The sequence below is a fragment of the Oryctolagus cuniculus genome, chromosome 1 (assembly GCF_964237555.1).
Source record: "Oryctolagus cuniculus chromosome 1, mOryCun1.1, whole genome shotgun sequence".
Taxonomy (NCBI): Eukaryota; Metazoa; Chordata; class Mammalia; order Lagomorpha; family Leporidae; genus Oryctolagus; species Oryctolagus cuniculus.
This window is the reverse complement of record NC_091432.1, coordinates 10,966,260-10,988,043: the sequence shown is the minus strand read 5'-3', so window position 1 is coordinate 10,988,043 and position 21,784 is coordinate 10,966,260. Positions and strand designations below refer to the sequence as shown.

At 47.8% G+C, this 21,784-nt stretch overlaps 2 protein-coding genes across 7 annotated transcripts in view; one reads left to right on the top strand and one right to left on the bottom strand.

Moving 5' to 3' along the window:
- Positions 1-21,784, bottom strand: part of VWCE (von Willebrand factor C and EGF domains) — a 112,866-nt gene that overhangs the window by 1,408 nt on the left and 89,674 nt on the right. For 5 of the 6 annotated variants that reach the window (XR_011386967.1, XR_011386988.1, XR_011386977.1 and 2 more), the window contains one exon: positions 14,030-14,097. The exons of the other annotated variant lie outside the window; for it this stretch is intronic. The gene's annotated coding sequence lies outside the window, so the exon portion shown is untranslated. The remainder of the gene's footprint in view (positions 1-14,029; positions 14,098-21,784) is intronic. 6 annotated transcript variants of the gene reach the window in all.
- On the top strand, positions 9,624-21,435 carry LOC100328619 (pepsinogen II-1; the record flags this gene model as incomplete). Its single annotated transcript, NM_001171078.1, is given in 10 exon segments — positions 9,624-9,645; positions 12,368-12,459; positions 12,862-13,021; positions 14,934-15,051; positions 15,851-15,969; positions 16,641-16,840; positions 19,220-19,336; positions 19,862-20,006; positions 20,107-20,205; positions 21,125-21,435. Coding segments are annotated over 9 exon segments (1,164 nt in total). The 3' UTR covers positions 21,275-21,435.

Below are 21,784 nucleotides of genomic sequence, written 5' to 3'. Positions count from 1 at the left end.
GGAAGGGGAGCAGCCGGGATTAGAACCGGCACCCATATGGATACTGGCACTGCAAGTGGAGGCTTAGCCTATTACACCACAGCACCAGCTCTCAAGAACATCTGAAGGACACTTACACAATGTAAATACTAGACGAGGAGTTGCCACAGGATTTTGTTTAGGGAATAATGACCAGGAAAAATATCTGTACACATTAGGTAGGGGTCTGATTTTTCTTTCAAATACTTTCCATCTGCAGTTGGTTGAAGGTGTGGATGCCCAACTCAAGGACATAAAGGGACAACTGTCCTCTTAGCACTTGGAGCACAAGCCCTGCGTCTGGGACCCAGCTCAACCACCCCTGCCTCCAGCTCCAGAGGGACTTGACTGGGGATTTGGACCAAACTGGAAGCCTGATGCATCCTCACCCTTTGCTTTTTTCTCTTTGCAAGTATTCTTGGTTAGGCCAAGCCTAAAAGACTGCCTGCCCACCCAGGGATTCAGACTGAGGCTTTCTCCCAGGACCCCCAACCTGCGGAGCCCTCTGCAGCGTCCTAACCTCTCACTCTAGGGGTCTCCCAATGTCAGAGGCCACCAGGGGCTCACAGGAGACCCCACCCAGCCCAGCCCTGGCTTGGTGTGCACTTCTCTGCCAGGAAGGGGTTAACTGGAGAGCTCCTTCTCTACCTGTGGTTTGGAGTGAGGATTCCCCCTCCCCACAGGTGAGAAGGGGGTGAGCAGGGGGCCTGGGGAAACCGAGACCACCTCTAATCAGGAAACCTCAGGAGAGGATAGGTCGCATAGTCCCCGGGGGAGCCCAGGCCCCATCTGCGGCTCCTCCTCTGCAGGCCGCCCTTGCGCAGGGCACAGGCGGCCGTGGGGTCCAGGTATGATCCTGGAGTGCACATCTGAGTAATTCCACAGCGGCGCCAGGCCAACGCCTCTAGAGCAGCTTCTGTCCAATCCTGGGGATGTCTGACCCCTCCAGGAGCCCACAGGAGTGAGCTCCTGGCAGTGCCCCGTGGGCCCCCCCAGGAGCTGACCTGCTCATTCCCTGGGCTGCTGGTACAGCATCCTTCTGTCAGGATTCTCCTGGGCAAAGGCCCTGCTCACAGAATGGCTTCTTCCTCCCATGGGGTCTGCTCTAGGGAATGCTGGGAGTGGTGGTGGGCTGAGGCTGCAGGGACTGCTGGGGTCTGGAGGAGGAGGGAAAGGGTCAGTGAGGCAGAGGGGTCTTGGAGGGGCTGGAGTGTGGCATAGAAAGGGCTGCGGTTCATGGCATGCACACAAGAACACCTGAAAACCCTCTGGGACCCAGAGGCTGAGAGGGGCCCTCTGGAGTGACAGAGGTGGTCAAGGGGGCCACTTGAAGGCAGAAGCTCCTGGAGGCACTGAAGGTCCTGCTGAGAGCTGATGCCTGGGAGCATCTGGACTCTCCTGGGCCTGTGCCCTCGGGTCCCAGAGGGGTTAAGTTGGATGCTGGGGCTCCTGGGGGCCAGCAGGTGAAGTCTGCATGTCAGGAAAATTCATTCTGAAGAGAACCTGCAGGAAGAGTGCAGACTTGGCAGGCGATGGAGATGTCCCCCCAGCCCCACCCCGGGCAGGAGCTGCAGCTGACAGGACCCAATACCAATGCTTCTCCCCAGGGGCTCCTAGCAGCTTTGCACAAATGCACATCTCAGTGAGAGGCGGCCCCTGTGGTTCTGCCCCAGCACAGAGGGGCTCTGCAGAGAAGCTCCAGGCTCCTGGCTCCAGAGCCACTGTGGCCATCTGGGGAGTGAACCAGTAGATGGAAGACCTCTCACTCTCTGTACCTCTGCCTCTCTGTAACTCTACCTTTCAAATAAATAAATAAATCTTAAAAAAAAAAGGAAGAAGAAATACTTTCCATAACAAAGAGAAATTGAAAGAATTTGTCAATGGATGGTTCAATGTTTGCAAATCAATCAATGTGATACACCACATTAAGACTGCAGAAGAAAACCATATGGTTATCTCAATAGACACAGAGAAAGCATTTGATAAAATACAACACCCTTTCATGATGAAAACTCTAAGCAAACTGGGTATTGAAGGAACATTCCTCAATACAATCAAAGCAATTTATGAAAAACCCACAGCCAGCATCTTATTGAATGGGGAAAAAGTTGGAAGCATTTCCACTGAGATCTGGTGCCAGACAGGGATGCCCACTCTCACCACTGCTATTCAACATAGTTCTGGAAGTTTTAGCCAGAGCTATTAAGCAAGAAAAAGAAATTAAAGGGGTACAAATTGGGGAGGAAGAAGTCAAACTATCCCTCTTTGCAGGTGATATGATTCTCTATTTAGGGGATCCAAAGAACTCTACTAAGAGACTATTGGAACTCATAGAAGAGTTTGGCAAAGTAGCAGGATATAAAAGCAATGCACAAAAATCAACAGCCTTTGTAACAAAGGCAATGCCACGGCTGAGAAAGAACTGCTAAGATCAATCCCATTCATAATAGCTACAAAAACAATCAAATACCTTGGAATAAACTTAACCAAGGATGTTAAGGATCTCTACGATGAAAATTACAAAACCTTAAAAGAAAGAAATAGAAGAGGACACCAAAAAATGGAAAAATCTTCCATGCTCATGGATTGGAAGAATCAATATCATCAAAATGTCCATTCTCCCAAAAGCAATTTACAGATTCAATGCAATACCAATCAAAATACCAAAGACATTCTCCTCATATTTGGAAAAAATGATGCTGAAATTCATATGGAGACACACAGGAGACCTCGAATAGCTAAAGCAATCTTGTACAACAAAAACAAAGCCAGAGGCATCACAATACCAGATTTCAGGTCATACTACGGGGCAGTTGTTATCAAAACAGCATGGTACTGGTACAGAAACAGATGGATAGACCAATGGAATAGAATAGAAACACCAGAGTGCTGTTTAGGACATCTGCCATTCTATGGGTCTGCTGTGTATCTCACTTCCCATGTTGGATCGTTCTCTCCCTTTTTTATTCTATCAGCTAGTATTTGCAGACACTATTCTCGTTTATGTGATCCCTTTGGTTCTTAGTCCTATCATTATGATCAATTGTGAACAGAAATTGATCACTGGGACTAGTGAGATGGCATTGGTACATGCCACCTGGTGAACTCAGGGGGCTTCCATAGCCTTGGCAGCTCATGACAAGAGCCTAGGGTGATTACTGATGCCATAAAGAAGAGTGTCAATTTGTTAAGTCAACAACAGGAGTCACTGTGCACTTACTCCTCATGTAGGATCTTTGTCCTTCGTGTGCTGTACATTGAGATTTAGTGCTATAACTAGTACTCAAACAGTATTTTTCACTTTATGTTTCTGTGTGGGAGCAAACTGTTGAAATCTTTACTTAATGTATGCTAAACTGATCTTCTGTATATAAAGAGAATCGAAAATGAATCTTAATGTGAATGGAAGGGGAGAGGGAGTGGGAAAGGGGAGGGTTGCGGGTGGGAGGGACGTTATGGGGGGGAAGCCATTGTAATCCATAAGCTGTACTTTGGAAATTTATATTCATTAAATAAAAGTTTAAAAAAAGAATAGAAACACCAGAAATCAATCCAAACATCTACAGCCAACTTATATTTGATCAAAGATCCAAAACCAATCCCTGGAGTAAGGACAGTCTATTCAATAAATGGTGCTGGAAAAATTGGATTTCCACATGCAGAAGCATGAAGAAAGACCCCTACCTTTCACCTTACACAAAAATCGACTCAACATGGATTAAAGACTTAAATCTGCGACCTGACACCATCAAATTATTAGAGAACATTGGAGAAACCCTGCAAGATATAGGTACTGGCAAAGACTTCTTGGAAAAGACCCCGGAAGCACAGGCAGCCAAAGCCAAAATTAACTATTGGGATTGCATCAAATTGAGAAGTTTCTGTACTGCAAAAGAAACAGTCAGGAAAGTGAAGAGGCAATGGGAAAAAACATTTGCAAACTATGCAACAGATAAAGGGTTAATAACAAGAATCTACAAAGAGATCAAGAAACTCTACAACATCAAAACAAACAACCTACTTAAGAGATGGGCCAAGGACCTCAATAGGCATTTTTCAAAAGAGAAAATCCAAATGGCCAACAGACACAATTCCAGTTCAATAGTGAACAGTTGAAGGAATTTTCCATGGAGAATGAAAAGGCATAAATAGACCTGTCATGGGTCCAAAGTGAAAAAAAAAAAAGCTGTGAAAAATTTCCTGTGTCTTCTTCATAGTTTTACTTATTTTTTTCATACATAGAACCTTTCATTTGTCATTATTAAAAGTATAAATATTTAAATTAAAAAGAGTCTTGGGTGACTACTGACATACATAAGAGTGTAAACTGTTAAATTAACAACAGGAGTCACTTCCCATGCAGGACCTCTGTCTTCAAAGAGTTGTATTATGATAGTTAAGAGTAAAACTTATTCTCAAAGATATACTTCATTTTAGTGTATTATGTGGAGGATATTCTTATGTTTCATAAGTTTTAGGTAAGCATAAGTGCCCAACTCCATTAATTGTCTCCTTCAATCAGTGTGCTTCTTCAATTAATGATAAAACTTGTTTACAAAGAAAAATAGTATATTATTGCCAAGGTTTTTTTTAAATAAGAAAGGAAGTAGGAGGAAGGGTAAGTGTGAGGGAAGGAGGGAGGATGGGGTAGGAAGTGTCATTATGTCTTTTTTTTTTTTTTTTTTGACAGGCAGAGTGGACAGTGAGAGAGAGACAGAAAGAAAGGTCTTCCTTTGCCATTGGTTCACCCTCCAATGGCTGCCGCGGCTGGTGCGCTGCAGCCGGCGCACTGCGCTGATCCGAAGGCAGGAGCCAGGTGCTTCTCCTGGTCTCCCATGGGGTGCAGGGCCCAAGGACTTGGGCCATCCTCCACTGCACTCCCTGGCCACAGCAGAGAGCTGGCCTGGAAGAGGGGCAACCGGGACAGAATCCGGCACCCCAACCGGGACTAGAACCTGGTGTGCCGGTGCTGCAAGGCAGAGGATTAGCCTAGTGAGCCACGGCGCCGGCCCATTATGTCTTAAAACTATGTATGAGATACTTGAAATTTGTTCCATTTATATAAATAAAAAATTTTGGTGCTGGCCCTGTGGCATAGTGGGTAAAGCTGCCACCTGCAGTTTCAGCATCCCATATGGGCGACAGTTTGAGTCTGACAGCTCCACTTCTGATCCAGCTCTCTATATGACCTGGGAGCAGTGGAAGATGCCCCTACACTCACATGGGAGACACAGAGGAAGCTCCTGGCTCTTGGCTTTGGATCAGAGTAGCTCCAGCTGTTTCGGCCAACTGGGGAGTGAACCAGTGGATGGAAGACCTCCCTCTCCCTCTCCCTCTCCCTCTCCCTCTCCCTCTCCCTCTCCCTCTCCCTCTCCCTCTCTCTGTAACTCTTTCAAATAAATAAATAAATCTTTTAAAAAATAAATTTAAAATTCTAATAAAATAAATCAACTTTTTTTTTTTTATTTTGACAGGTAGAGTTATAGACAAAGAGGAAGGTCTTCCTTCCATTGGTTCACTCCCCGGATGGCCGACGCTGAGCTGATCTGAAGCCAGGAGCCAGGTGTTTCTTCCTGGTCTCCCATGCAGGTGCAGGGGCCTAACCACTTGGGCCATCCTCCACTGCCCTCCTGGGCCAAGGCAGAGAGCTGGACTGGAAGAAGAGCAGCCGGGACTAGAACCCGGCACCCATATGGGATGCCAGCACCACAGACAGAGGATTAACCAAGTCAGCCACAGTGCCGGCCCCCTAAATCAACATTTTTTAAAATAAATAAAAGCTTAAATGATTAAGTAGACTTATAAGAAATTATTTGGAAATATATAAACAGTTCACTTTTCTTTTAAAACTGAGTGGTGGGGCCAGTGCTGTGATCCAGTGGATAAAGCCACTGCCTGTGGTGCCAGCATCCCTTATGGGTACCGATCGTTTCCAGTCCCTGCTGCGTCACTTCAGATCCAGCTCCCTGCTAATGTGCCTGGGAAAGCAGCAGAGGACGGTCCAAGTGCTTGGGCCCCTGAATCCATGTAGGAGACTCAGAAGAAGCTCCTGGCTCCTGGCTTCAGACCAGCTCAGCTCCAGCCATTGCAGCCATTTTGGGAGTAAACCAGGGAATGGAAGAGCTCTCTCTCTGTCTCACCCCCCATTTCTCTCTCTTTCTCTCTCTCTCTCTCTCTCCCCCCCTGTAATTCTACCTTTCAAATAATTAAATCTTTTGAAAATAAATAAATAAATAAAATGGTGGCAAGACAGTGTATTAATAATATGTGGTCCCGTATGTATAAATAACAAATATATTAATTTAAAACATTAGTGGCAGATAGTTATGGATGATAGGGTATGAATAATTTTTTTAAATATTTTAATTTATTTTTATTTTCGTGAAAGACATATGAACAGAAACAGAGACATTCTTCAAATGCCTGCAAGAGCTGTGACTTGGCCAGGCTGAAGTTAAGGGCCTAGAACCCCATCTGAGTCTCCCATATGTGTAGGAAGAAACCAAGGACTTCAGCCTACTGAAACCTACTGCCTCCCAGGCTGCAGGAAGCTCCAATTGAGTATAATTGGAACTCAATCCCAGGCACCCATTTCTGGGATACAGGTATCCTAAGCAGCAACATAACCCTGCAAAAAAAAAAAGAAAAAAAGAAAAAAAAACCTGTGCTCAAAATTTTTACTTACCTATAATTAATCTAAATTTATCATGTATGAGAATAAATTACCCTTTTCGTAGAACGTGTGTATTATGAAGAATTATGCCTAGATTTCAAAACCTTTTTGCACCAAGATAAACTTATCTTTTAATTTCACTTTCCATGAATTTGTTGAAGCCCTATCATGTTATATGCACACTTGAACCAAAAAAAAAATGGGCATATAAATGGAATGTCAACAACCTGTTGGCATCTCTATAAGAACATTCAGGCCTGGAGCAGAGACGCGGGGAACACAGTGCTCTGTGTGGTTGGGAGACCATGCCCTGGGCTGAGGCCTTGATTGAAAGCTTCTGGAGGACCAGGTATCTGCAGGTCAACCATAGCACCTGTCACAGGCAAACACTTCATCTGTGCCTTGCCACAAATGGTTTGCTCAACTTCATTCCATCGCTTAATCTGATATGATCAAAGAATGTTGTTGAACACCTGGACCCTTGGCAGGGGACAGCCTGGCTTAAAGACTCTACCCCCAGTGCTCCTCAAGTCCAAGCACTGCCACACTGAGTGCCAGGCAGAGCTAATGGCAAGGTAAACACTGTTGTCTAATCTTTCTTCTAGGCCAGCCTGGCACAGTGGGATTATGCAGCTACTTTGCTGCCAGCCCAGATCAGATCTGGCTGCTGATCACACGGCCCACAGTGAGGATTCCCCTCTTTGACCCAAGATTTCTGATTAAGAGGATCAAGGAGATGTCTTCTCTGAGCACCCCTGGGGTGCTGATCACAGAATGCCCATTACACTCGAACCCAGGGACAGAAACCAGGTGCAGCAAGAGCCTTCCAAGGCCAGAGCTCTTCTGAGATCCAGGGTCTAGTCCTGCCAGTGCCACTACTTACTCAAGAGAAAGGGCACTGACCACTTAACTCCACCATCTACATCAATGGAAATAAAGCATAATGATTTAAAAGAAAAAAGCTCAAGTATTCAGAAAGAGTTAATGAAATTCAAGTTTTGTGTTGATGAAGGTTTGTAGGTAAACCAACCAATGACGTACATCTCAGATCATTCACACTGTCTGGAAATGACCCCAAGTGGAGAACAGAGTGACGCATCCAGGTGGGTCTTAGACCCCTCAGGAGGTTGCCAGCCATCTTTTCTCTTGCTGATGACAAATAAGACATTTAACTTACAACTCCTCATATTTATGATCTCACTTTCAGGCATCCAGGCCCAGCTGAGATGGATTCTCTGTGCAAGAATCTCACAGATCTGCTGACCAAGGGTCGGACAGGGTTGTGATCTAATCTGAGGCTCAACTGGAGAAGGATCTGCTTCCACACTCACTGGATGTAGGGAGGATTCAATTCTTTCTTGATTATCAGACAGAGGCCAAGAGTCCCTCTGCTATTGCTTGAGGCTACCATCAATGCCTTGCTGTGTGGGCAGCTTGCTTTATCAGATCCAGAGGGAGAGAGTCCACAGAGTCACCCAGCAAGAGAGAAGTTCTGATCACACAGGATGCAACCCCAGCAGGGATATCTCACTGGCTTTGCTATATCCTATTTGTTAGAAGCAAATCATGGGTCCTGCCATGCTCATGGGAGTGGATTACACAGATGAATACCCATGGGCAAGGATAACTGTGGCTGTATTAGTTTCTCACTACCACAATGAAATACCTGAGCCAAGCTACTTTTAACACAAAGAGATTTGTTTAGCTCATGTGTCAGATATTCAAACTCCAAATAGCACGGGGCAGGATTTGGTTCTGGTGAGGGGCCCGTCGTGGATGATAGAGTATATGAAGAAGGATAAAAGGTGAGCCAGATCCCAGAGACAGGCTTAGAACAGCCCTCTCCTAAGAAATCATTCCCATAGGTATAACAGAACAATGCAAGGGCGCCCCACTAGGCCTCACCTCCTAATGGCTCCACCTCCCCCAAACAGCACCACCCTGGGGACCAGCCTAGAACACAGGGGACTTAGTGAGGTATTCAACATCCAAAGGGTTATCCAAATCATATCAGGGCCATCCTAGAGAAATTCTGCCCTTCTCCAAGAATTGTGACCCTAAGCATGCCAGCCTCCCTCTGGAAGTCAAAATCTCTCAATGGGAAGACTTAATTGTCTTTTCCATTCCAACAGCGTCTTTCAGTGTGAACCAGAGCCCCTCCAGGTGGAAAGGCAAGAGGGTCCCTCCCTCTCCCCACCTCGCCCTCTCTTGGGCTGTTTTGCACGCGTTTTAGTATCCATAAGCTCCCCACAGTGTCCCAGAGTCAGTCTTGGGGGCAAATGGACTCCCTGCCTTGCATTATCACAGTAGCCAGACCCTGTACAAATCGCATCCACATAACTATAGACCCTCTGTGCCTAACCCCCATGTAAGAGTTTCTTTGACATCATCCGAGACATCTGTTGTATTTCAGGGGCCAAGATCATCTCAGGTCCTCCAGTCACAGTGGTAGCTTCAGTCAAGGATCCACAACAAGGTAGTAAATGTCACTCGGGAAATTCTCCAGTCCAAACTCCCAATAAATTTCGAAAGCAAAGCTTCACTGGCTGTTACCCCCAACGCTCATCTAGGCTCCACATGGGGCTACCACACAGGGAAGGTGTCTCCTCCACCCCCAGCAAAAGTGCTGCGGCCTCTGCTCCACATGTGTCGTCTCGGACTAAGTTCCTGACTCACTGATAACATGTTCCATTGGAATCGCTGGAAGAGAAGATTTCCCTGCCTCCTGTTTTAAATCACAAGGTGGGGGAACATTCCCCAGTCAGAGTCAACATCCATCCTGTAACACTGTCAGGGGAAAGTCCCATGACCACTTCACAGGCAGCCTGTCCTAATGTACCCATAAATTTGTATCTGATGCCCATCAACCCTCACTTTCCTGACTGAAGCCTTCAGCAGGTTCTGGTCTACAACACTGAGTAAGGGAAGTACATGTTCCCCAGCCAGACATCATATCTGCTCCCATCAGGAATGGAGGTAAAGGAAGCACATCTTCTTCCCCTAACTGCCTGAACACCCCACTTTCCACGTCCTATCTACACTCATGTTTTTATGTTTTAATTCCATGGACTTCACCTAGCTGAGAGCCAAGAGACCTTGGCACTGTTGTTCATCCGGTCTTGATGAATCTGACAGCTGCATCAGGCCATGTCAGACCAGATTTCTCATTGTAATCTTCCTTTCTGACTTTTTAAACCTCCTCAGCTGAGGTTTGTTCAGCAAACTTGTTCAGAGTCATCTCATGTTAGATTTTATTAGAGTTCCCTTGGGTCCTTACAGCCTTCCAGTGTTTCACTAAAATAATTGACTTATGTTTTTTAAAAAAACATATATTTAAGGCCGGCGCCGTGGCTCAATAGGCTAATCCTCCACCTAGCGGAGCCGGCACACCGGGTTCTAGTCCCGGTCGGGGCACCAGATTCTGTCCCAGTTGCCCCTCTTCCAGGCCAGCTCTCTGCTGTGGCCCGGGAGTACAGTGGAGGATGGCCCAGGTACTTGGGCCCTGCACCTGCATGGGAGACCAGGAGAAGCACCTGGCTCCTGGCTTCAGATCAGTGAAATGCGCTGGCTGCAGCGCACTGGCCGCGGCGGCCATTGGAGGGTGAACCAACGGCAAAGGAAGACCTTTCTCTCTCTCTCTCTTTCTCTCACTGTCTACTCTGTCTGTCAAAAAAAAAAAAAAACATATATTTAGAATAAGCCAGCTGGACTTGGTTTAGATGATGCCAATTGTGCTGGTGACATCAAAGCATCACAATCAGGAGCCAATGGAAACCGAACAACCACTTCCCTACAATAGACCTCATCAGGGGGTTGAACTTAGCACATCAATGTCACAGAGCAGCTTCTCCACAGCCTGTTTGTCCTGGTCATTATTGGCCTTGACACCCACATTGAGCACAGTTATGTGGTTCTCTATTTTTTCATGGACCAAGCCCAGGGAGAAGTCTTCCAAGGATATTTGTGCAGTCTCCAGAAGGAGTGTCCTGGGCCACACACACGTGAGTAATGTGTAGCCAGCAGCCTCTTTGCCCTTTGTTTGAGCTTCTGCAGAGAGCAATAACCACAGGATGGGGTAAACTGCTTTTGCTCCTCTGACCTTGCACTCCCTTCCTCATCCAGTGAACCACCTCCCCAGGGGTGGGATCCACCTCTAAATCCCAGTGGGACTCTGATTTCTGGTAACTGACTGCAGTAGAACAGGATGACCACGCAGCCACCCAGGAATCACAAATTCGCCATGCTCTGACTCTTTCTCCTCCCAAACCCTGGGCCTCTTAAGTCACGGAAATTCTAGTAGATCCCACTTCACTGACACCAACTCTGTGTAGACAACACCACACAACCCTCACTCAGTCTCAGACTCGGTTTCTCCCACAGCTCCCTCCCAACACAGCCCAAAGCTGTGGCCGGATATGTGGAAAATCTACCCACATTCCCAACAATCAGTTCTGAAGCCGCTGACACCAGCGGGGTGAACGTTCATTTAATTAGATTTGGTTCTGACCCTATCTTCCTGGAAAAAGCATAGGATCCCACAAATAGGGCCCAGTCCCCAGCACTGCCCCTACTTCAGAGCCAGGTGTAAGACTAATGGGCTTCCAATGAGGATTCCCAAAGCCCTGTCATCAGGCGTGGCTAATTTGCTGAGAGATTCATGGGATTCAGGGGAAAAGACTCTGCAGTACATTTTAAAGGCTAGAAATAGGTACCCACATGAGGGTGAGGGCTCGAGGGGCTCTGAGCCCATGGGCTCCAACCTGAGGGGTTGGGGTGGCCCATCCCAGCATATGGATAACTTCCTGTCTACCTTCATATGAACCCCCTCATGCCCAGTCGTCCAGAATCTCTGCAATCCCTGTGTTTGAGGGAGGTCTGTGGGGACCTCGCTTCAGGGCATGATTGCTTACACTGGGTAGGAACGCCAGCATGGACTCTTCAGCCTCCCTTCCACCAAGGAAGCTGCAGGAATCCTCTGGGATGTGAACCTACTATGGACAATCATATAGCAGAGAATTTCATTATGGCTGACAAAAGGCAAGGAGATTAGAGTTTCTGTGACCCACTATGGAGAACAGAATTCTAATTTCTATGCTTTAAGGAGAGAGTGATGAGCCAGGAACCAGGGACAGAAACCAAATGTATCTCCATATACAGAAATCCCATGTCTCACCAACATGAATCCATCTCCACAGGGAAGTTTGTCCTGCTCCCCAAACCACTGACTGCTCACATGCTCTGGGGTGGAAGATACAGCAATGGCAGCTGTTCTCAAAGTAACGGAACCATCTGTCACACTGGGATAAATCAGGGGACACTTATCTCCTGCAACATTGCATTAGTGCTGTGTTCTATGCACTTCCGACCAATTCTGTCAAAACACTGGGCTTGGAAAGTTGTACACAGACCCTTCTCATTCTGAAAGTTAAACCAATACAACAGCTGGTGGGCCCTCGGCAGTGCACTCCAACGGTGGGGTGTGGTGTTAGTGGTAAGCTACTCAACAAGCAACATCTGAGAACGTGACTCTGAGGGGACTGTCTTATCAGGAACTGTTCTGTTTGGGAGTGTGATAGCAGGTGGCATTTAGAGATTGATAAGAGCTATTATGGTCAGGATTGGCCACACATATATAAGCAGTGGCTCTTGTCTGCTGCTGCACACCTTCCACTAGTCCTGCCTTCTCCACTGACTTGGGAGCCAGGAGGAACCATGAAGTGGCTGCTGCTGCTCGGCCTGCTGGCACTCTCCGAGTGCATCGTACACAAGTGAGTCTGGGTATAGGCAGTGGGAAGAGCGGCTCCAAGGGGCAACTTCCTAGCCCTCTGCTCCCTCCCACATCCCATCTGTCTATCCCCATTCTCTTCCTCCCTCTCTTCCAACATCCTGAATATTCTTCTTGTTCCGCCCAAAAAGGAGGCCACACTGCAGTTGTGGTTAAAACCTAAGATGCTGAGTACAGCTGGGGTTTGGCTTCAGTCCCACCACTGTCCAACAGTTGCTTCCTTCTGTGCACTTTGGGTAACAGGTGGGAGACTCTCCCCTCCTCCTTCCTTCTCACCAGGACCAACTTCTGCATCTTTATAAGGCTTCTCTAGCATTCCCTGAGCAGGATCCTTGTCAATTACCCCTCCTCCCTTAACCATGCCTGCACCAATGCTCTGCCCCAGGGTCCCCCTGGTCAGAAAGAAGTCCTTGAGGAAGAACCTGATTGAGAAGGGCTTGCTGCAGGACTACCTGAAGACTCACACCCCCAACCTGGCCACCAAGTACTTCCCCAAAGAGACCTTCGCCTCAGTGTCCACTGAGAGCCTGGAGAACTACCTGGATGTGAGTGCGTGGGCAGGGGGAAGGGGCAGTCGCAAGGACTGAGCCAGGGGTAGAGAGAGTGACCGGGGGGCTTGGATGAAAGCCAGGGGCTGTGCCCTGATATCAGTAACATAGAGTCAGTCAGGAAAACTCAAAACTATCATTCTCATTTGCTTTTTACTCATTCATTCATTCTTTTTATACTGAGTGCCCTGTTATGTGTCAGATCTTATGCTGGGCCCAGGAAGACAATAATGAGCACAGTCTTGGTCAAGTAGGGGGACAGAGATGACCTCAGTGAGTCTCAGCACCCAGTGAGAAGGCAGTCTAGGATGAAGGCCACCAAGTGAAGGTGCCACTCAAAGAGTGAGTGGCTCCTACAGGGCAGGGAGACCTCATGAGAGCAGTGAAGAAAGAACAGGAGTTTCCAAGAGGAGAGAGTGACTTTTGGGGAGCAGAGAGAGCTGCATTTTAGAAAGAAGAACAGACTGCATGAGAAATACGGAGAGGAAAGGATGGCGATGCCAAGTTAGACTGTGGGTCCATGAGTGGGGTAGACCACAGGGAGGCCAGGGGCCAAGAGAGTATGAACTCTAACTGCCACAGATTGATCTCAATCAATGACGTGGTACAATCTGAGTCCCAAGACCTCTCTGACTTTTATTTAGGACACAATGGTATGCCCTGGACTTCCATGTCTTGGACTTCCTGGACATGGTGTCTTCTGTGTGGATAGCACACAGCCAAGGGTACAAATACCCTTACCAGTAGTCAAGGGCTTCGGCTCTCAGATCCAACAAACCTGCTGCAAATGGGGGTTCTAATGCTTGCAGGCCTGGTGATCTTGGGCAATATTCACATTCTCTTAGCCTTGGTGTCCTGGTCTACAGAACAGACTCACTCAGAGCCACCATCCACTGGCGGCTGCAAGTCACTAACACCACAAACCTTTGGGAGTGCTTAGCATGGGGTCCGGCAGGCTCAGAAACAACAGCCCACTTATTCATCTCACAAATACTCACAAAGTACCTGCTCGGTGTTGGTAGCTTCCACATGCTGAGGTCAAAACAACAAGCAAGCCAAGGTCCTGGGGCTTACTGTCAAGAGAGGAAGAAAAACAAAGAATCATATGAGATGCATTCAAGTAAAGAGAGGGGACACAACACATAATTATTTAATTAATTGGGCCAAGGGGAAGAAGAAACATAGGTGAGGGGGCAAATTTGAATGAAGTGGTGAAGAAGGCTTCTTGGTAGAGGTGACATTTGACAAGAGCTCTGAATGATGAAGAATGAGGCAGCCACGGAAAGATCCAGTAAAAAATTTTCCTAGCACAAGAAATAGCCAGTGCAAAGGTGTTGGGGTGGGAAGGATCTTGTCATTGTGCAAGAATAGCACAAACACTAGGGCAACTGAAGCAAAGCTAGCAAGGGAGAAAGCGCTGACACTGAGGATAAAAATACAGACAGTTCCCTTTCTTCAAATCTGCTGTCTGCACTGAGGTTTAGGAACAAGAGATCTCCCTGGGTTCCCATGTTTAAGTGACTTGTGTGCCTCCTGATCAGCAAGTTAGTGAACAGGCACCTCTGACCTGACTGGCTGGCTGCCACCAGCTACACCCCATCCTCTGAGAAGGTGCACTCTCCAGGAGGGCGAGACAGACACAGGCAGGACTCCAGCTGAGAGAGAACAGCAGATCAGCCGTGACTGTGAATGCCCTTAGTAGAGAACAGTCAGAGGCAACCAGAGAGCAGTCAGAAAAGACTTCAAGGGAGAGTAGAGACCAGGGCTGGGCTTTGAAGGAGCATGCACTGGAAGAGGAGGTGAGACAAGAGGAGGAGAAGATGGAGAGGCAGACTGAGAAGCAGGTCTCCAGCAAGGGTTAGATGGGGAAGTCCAGGTCTTTGAGATGTGCTGTCCTCAACCCCTGCAGGCCGAGTACTTTGGCACCATCAGCATCGGAACCCCACCTCAGGAATTCACTGTCATCTTTGACACTGGCTCCTCCAACCTGTGGGTGCCCTCCACTTATTGTTCCAGTCTTGCCTGTTGTGAGTACTTGGCACTGCCCTCCCCTTGTAGCCCAGCAACAGCTGGCACTGGGAACACTGACCACTCAGGGACTTCTCACAGCTCCCATTTCAGCCTCTGGGAGCACTCAGAAATTCACACAACAGTGTGCTCAGTGTTAGTGCTCTGAGGGCTAAAGGGATGAACAGACATGGTCAGATGGACTCAGGGAGCAGAAAGCTTGCAGGGGCCCAAAGTGAGACTTGGAGGAAGGACTGCAGGCTGGCCAGCCATGCTGAGAATACCAGTGACTTAAAGTCACGCTGGCATTCACTGAAGATGAGTGAGCACGTCATTAACACACACACACACACATGAGTCTTTACTGTGCTAATGAAGGAGACTTTGTCATTGGAATTGACCACAACGTTTCAAGCTGTATCCTCTCCCAGCATTTTGACCTGAGTTTTCATCAATGTGGGGTACCTGTGGAATTGTCCATGTCCCAGCTGGAGCCTTGGCTATGCAGGGGCCTGTGACCGTGCTCAGCACCACTGGCAGCCAGGCTGCTGTGCTCAGTGTTGCCCTGGGGGATCTTGGGAGGACTCAGAGAAGGCTGGGACTGACCGCCTGTGAGATGGTGCCAAGAGCCCAACAAGTCCAGGAGGGAACCAAGGTCTCTAGAACCAAAGCCCATCTCACAAGTCATTTTGTGGGAAAGGTTACCTTTCACCACCGGAGCCCCACCAGGGTAAAAAATACCATCCCAGTAAGAAAGCCCCAGCCCACAACCCTTGCCCACACTTTTGAGCTTGACTATGTCATTTCCTGCCTTTGCAGTCCTGCATAAGCGATTCAACCCTGATGACTCCTCCACCTTCCAGGCCACCAGTGAGACGCTCTCCATCACCTATGGCACCGGCAGCATGACAGGCATCCTGGGATATGACACTGTGAAAGTGAGCACCTGTGGTCTCTTCCCCTTAACACTGCCTGGCCCAGGGGCCAGCTAACGAAACTTAGGGGGCCACAGTGACTCTCCCAGCGCAAGCTCATTCCAGCAGTATGGATCTCCAAGATCACACAAGCCTCCTAATGGGCAATGCAGGGTGTGATGTAGTAGAGCTGTCATACACACTTGGGGAGCTAAGCTGAATAGATGAAAGGAGAGTGGTGCCTGGAGCCCTCAGCCAACCTTAGTGCTGAATGTCAGGTAGGAAGCAGGGTGAAGGGAAGAAAAGGCTGAATTTCTCTGAGCGTCTCCTCGTCTTTTACCTCCCTCTAGTCACATGAGCTCCACAAATCCTGTGGGAGTGGGAGGTGACAAGGGCCCTAATGTGCTGGGGACTGCTTTGCATCTGCCCATCTGAAATAGGCAAATGCACAATGACCATCCATCCTACAGTACAATCTCACAGCAAGTCACACACTGTGGCCATCTGGACATCAACTACAAAGGATCTGTGCAGTGAGGAGCCACAGCACTCCTGGGGAAAGTCCCTCACCCTGCCTTCCAGCATGATGCCCCAGAATCTGAGTCCTCCAAGAAATTAAGTAGGATGGTTATGGGTCCAGCAGAGCTCCATGGACAGGCTCTCATGGTGGACATCATCTCTGTCCTCTCATACAGGTTGGAAACATTGAAGACACCAACCAGATCTTTGGCCTGAGCAAGACAGAGCCAGGCATCACCTTCTTGGTTGCTCCCTTCGATGGCATCCTGGGTCTGGCCTACCCCAGCATTTCTGCCTCTGATGCCACACCCGTCTTTGACAACATGTGGAACGAGGGCCTGGTGTCTGAGGACCTCTTCTCCGTCTACCTGAGCTCGTAAGTTGCCCAAGACGAGGCCTCCTCCACACTTATCATTTTCACCTGGACCAGCAAGCAACTTATCCAGGGCTGGGTGGGCTGCAGAAGATCTTAGAATGAGAATTTCAAGGCCAACATCAAGGTCTATAGAAGAGTTTTCTCATTCTTATTCTCTCTCTCTCTCTCTCTCTCTCTCACACACACACACACAAACCATCTTGATTCATTATTATTTACCAGCATAAATTTTTGTCTCTTGAATTAATCAGCTGCAATGTCAATAATCAATTGTGGCCGGCGCCGCGGCTCAGTAGGTTAATCCTCCACCTTGCAGCGCCGGCACAACGGGTTCTAGTCCCGGTTGGGGCACCGAATTCTGTCCCGGTTGCCCCTCTTCCAGGCCAGCTCTCTGCTGTGGCCAAGGAGTGCAGTGGAGGATGGCCCAAGTGCTTGGGCCCTGCACCCAATGGGAGACCAGGAGAAGCACCTGGCTCCTACCTTCGGATAGGCGCAGTACACCGGTCAAAGCATGCCGGCCGCGGCGGCCATTGGAGGGTGAACCAACGGCAAAGGAAGACCTTTCTCTATGTCTCTCTCACTGTCCACTCTGCCTGTCAAAAAAAAAAATAATAATAGTAATCAATTGCTCTCCAGTACTGGTTCCCTCATCTATGGCCCTCAAAGGATGCCGTTTAGAGTGAAACCGCATTAATGCAGTGACCAAGATTCATAGCAAAAAATGAAAAGAGTTAATTAGGGCTTAGGAAGGGATTTCAAAAATTTTGTGACAAATGAAATTCAAAGATACACTTAGGGAATGGGTGTTAGTTTCCATGGCTCAGTTACTGCTTTGGGTACCCGTATCCCATATAGAGTGCCTGGTTTGGGTCCTGATTCCCCTGCTTGCAATTCAGCTCCTTTATACTACACACCCTGGATAGGAATAGGTGTGATTCACGTACTTGGGTCCCAACACCCACATGGAATACCCAGATTGAGTTCTGGGTTCCAGACTTACACCTAGGCTAACTCATGCTGTTATGGACATTTGGAGACTGAAGAAGTAATGGAAGATCCCTGTCTATCTTTTCCTATTGCCCTGCCTTTCAAACATTTAAAAAAAAAATGCTTTGGTACAAATACTTTTAAACCCATGCATAATATTTTTATATGACACTGATTTTCCATGAACATTTTGCGGACTCCTTGGATATGCAGATTCCAAAACTTTTGGCACCAATATAAATTCTTTTAATATTATTTTTCTAGAAACTTTTTGATGTACTTTCGTATATCTTAAACAATTAAATTATAAAATAATGCAAATAAGTTTCTTTATTACTTATCAAAATGTAGGGTCAAATAATGAATGGAGAATAAACCAGGTGGGTTTTGGCTAAGTAGACTTTTATGCAAGAAGAGTCAAGGCTGTCACCAATTTTACTCTATCCCTCACGTCCTCCTCATGACACCGTTGGTCATCAGTCATGGTTTCCTTCAGATGTTAACAATTCTGCTAGATGTTGATTGTACTCACACACATACACCAAAGACGGGTGGGTTAAAGTGAGTGGGGCTGTGTTTCATAAATGGCCAGTTGGTGACCAATTTCTCATTACCTTCTATAATTGCATCTCTACCACCCTGAAATGGCAGAGATTTAGGAAATGGATTTGCAATAACAAAGACCCCCAACATAAGGCTCTTTTATCCTTTGTGCCCCTAGGCCACTCAGTATTCAGGTTTCTCTTGATCCTCACCTGCTCAAATGAGAACTAAAGTATCTCTTGTGAGCCACTGCATCTTCCCATTGAGATGAAGGTCACTCAGCTCAGCACCATAGGCATTTTAGTTCAGAGTATTGTTGGGGCTGTCCATGGCACTCTTTAGGATATTTAGCAGATCCCTGACATGACCCCTTGGAGCTCAGTAGCACCACCAACATCCAGACAATAAGAACTGTCTCCAGATATTGAAAATACTTACACTGGCTGAGAACAAGGGAACTACACCATTGAGTCCTTAGGAACCAAATCTGTCCACTGTTCACTTCTCTTGTGGTCCCCATGGCAACCATAATGAGTATCTGGGTATATACAGCACATTTGGGAACTCAAAAATTCCAGGCTCTACTTTTGGCTGCCACTCCCCTCTGTGTGACCTTGAGCAAACTGCCTTACTTCTTGACCCTCAGAGATTTTGTAAAGTGGAAATAATAATAATACTGAACACTGCCTAGACCTGGTATAACTTTAAGAGTACTCATGTCTGTCACACATTCAGCACAGCTCCTGGCACTGATGAGTAAGCCATCCAGTGTAGCTCTGAGACTGTACATAGCAGATATGCAACGTATGCATGAGAGAATGCGTGTCTTCTCCCCTATACCTTCCACAGCAATGGCGAGAAGGGCAGCATGGTGATGTTTGGTGGCATTGATTCTTCTTACTACACTGGAAGCCTGAACTGGGTGCCTGTTTCTCATGAGGGCTACTGGCAGATCACCATGGACAGGTGAGACTATCTCTGCTGCACAGAGTCCTGCCCTGAGTCCCAATCCTATTTCTTTACATTCTCATAGGTGAATCGCTGTTGTGTTATGCCTACAACAGCCAGCATAGGAGAAAGTGGGAAATTGGCCAAGCCAGAAAAAGCCCAGGAAAGGTGCCTCATTAGAAGAGGAGAATAGAAGGGCTGTCTAGGGGCCCAACTCCTCTATAAGTAAAATCAGCCACTTCCTTGTGGTCCAGGAAACAGGTCCACCTCCCAGAAACCCCAGGGATGACTATAAAACCCACATATTCACACCTCTCAACATTTAGGGGAACTGGGAATCATCACACAACCTTGCTGTCTAGGAAGAATCACTGGAGTCTTAAGATTAGGAATAAATGACTTAAAAATTGGCTCAAGCCATATATGTCCAGGCCCTGTTGTAACCTGACTTCTCAGGGGGGTCAGTCTCTGAGGAGGGTCCATCCAGGGTTACAGGAGAAATTCTTGTGGACTCAGATAACCCTTCCTTGATCTCACCCTCAGCATCACCATCAATGGAGAGACCATCGCTTGTGCAGATAGCTGCCAGGCCGTCGTTGACACCGGCACCTCTCTGCTGGCTGGCCCCACCAGTGCCATCTCCAAAATCCAGAGCTACATTGGAGCTTCCAAGAACCTCTTGGGCGAGGCAAGTCCAGCCTCAAATGTTCTGTTCTAGACTCAAGTGGTGGGAGTCCCATGCAGAAGGCATGAACCCCTTGTAATCCTGCCACCCTTACACCTTCTAGAATATCATCAGCTGCTCTGCCATAGACTCCCTGCCTGACATTGTCTTCACCATCAACAATGTCCAGTACCCTCTGCCTGCCAGTGCCTACATCCTGAAGGTAAGGGACACTGGGCCAGTCTCAGGGTGGGCCCACACAGCAGGTGGCCAAAAACTGACATCTGCAGAAGGAAAAGCACACTTCACTCAACTGAAGCCAAAGGCAGACTGACACCTGCTCCGTACAGCCTGCAGACAGAATGAGTGTAACCACAAGCAATGCATAAATGAGCGTATGGGTGAAAACCCCTAAGGGGAAAATGGGGCAAATGATGATGGCATGAAAAGAGGGCTCTGTCCATTTGGACTCCTAGGTATGACCCCTGAGTCCCAATGTCCAGTTCATTATTTCTGATCAAGGTGCAAACTTTCTCAAGCTGTTTCCTCATGTAAAACCAGAGATGTCCCTCTCAGAGCATGGTTAAGGTAAACATGTGAAAGTGACCACATCTTTAGTCCAATGAGCCACAGGAGCACTCCTTGCCTTCTTCTGTACTACCAGGTGCAAAACCAGTTTTTCCCAGTGAGCTGACTTTCCTCAGCGTGAAGTACTCACACCTGGCTCTCCCCAGGCTAGTCTAATGTGCAGCCCAGGCTGCACCCAGCAACCCAGGGAAAAAGAATCAATGCCTACCAGGTGTACCACTGGCTGGGATGAGAATCCTGAGAAGTGGTTTCATTCAGGGTTTCCGAACATCCTTCACAGAGCTGACTGCTCCCTAAATACCAGTGCTGAGGCCAGGGTTTGTGTGCCTGTCAAAGACACCAGACATTCTTTGTCAATCTGTCACACAAAGATGCAGTGGCCATTTTCTGCATGAACACCCCAGGTCTGCAACAACCACATCCCTGGACACTGAGCCAGGAAGCCCGTGCTTCCATTTACCTTGCTGGCAGGTCGGGGAGAACTTGACGTGTACTGCCCAGCCCTGTCACCCTGACACTCTGTCCCATCTCCTGTGCTGCTCTCTGTCCCGCAGGAAGATGACGACTGCCTCAGTGGCTTCGACGGCATGAACCTCGACACCTCCTACGGCGAGCTCTGGATCCTGGGTGACGTCTTCATCCGCCAGTACTTCACCGTCTTCGACCGGGCCAACAATCAGGTCGGCCTGGCTGCCGCAGCTTAAACCTGCAGCTTTGAAACCACTTCCAGAGATCTGGCCTCAGTCCTGCACCCCTTAGATGGACAGAATTCCCCTGACTTCTTCCTGAAACAATCACCTTCTAATAGAAGTAGATGCTTGATCCTGTTCCCGTCACTCTAACAGTTTAGAATAAAAACAACTGATGAAAATGTGTGTGTGGCTGCTTCTCCTTACCAGTATGTCTCCTCCCATTGCTGGGGCCAGAACACCAGGCAAACAAACAGAAATGACCATGTCCACTTGCACAGCACTGAACACTGACATTTCATAACAGCACCAGGACGTCAAATGCACACCAGCAGGTCCTGCTACGAACACCACAAACAGACCAGAAACACTGGGCTCATTGTCTCCAAATAGAGGAGGAAACCTAGGCCAGTAGTTGAGGGAGTCAAAATCTAACTTCTCCCATAGCCAAAAAGACATAATAAGGAAAGGGGGAACGTTAAGGGGAGAGCTATGATGGTGGTGTTTCCAAGCAGGCAGGAGGAA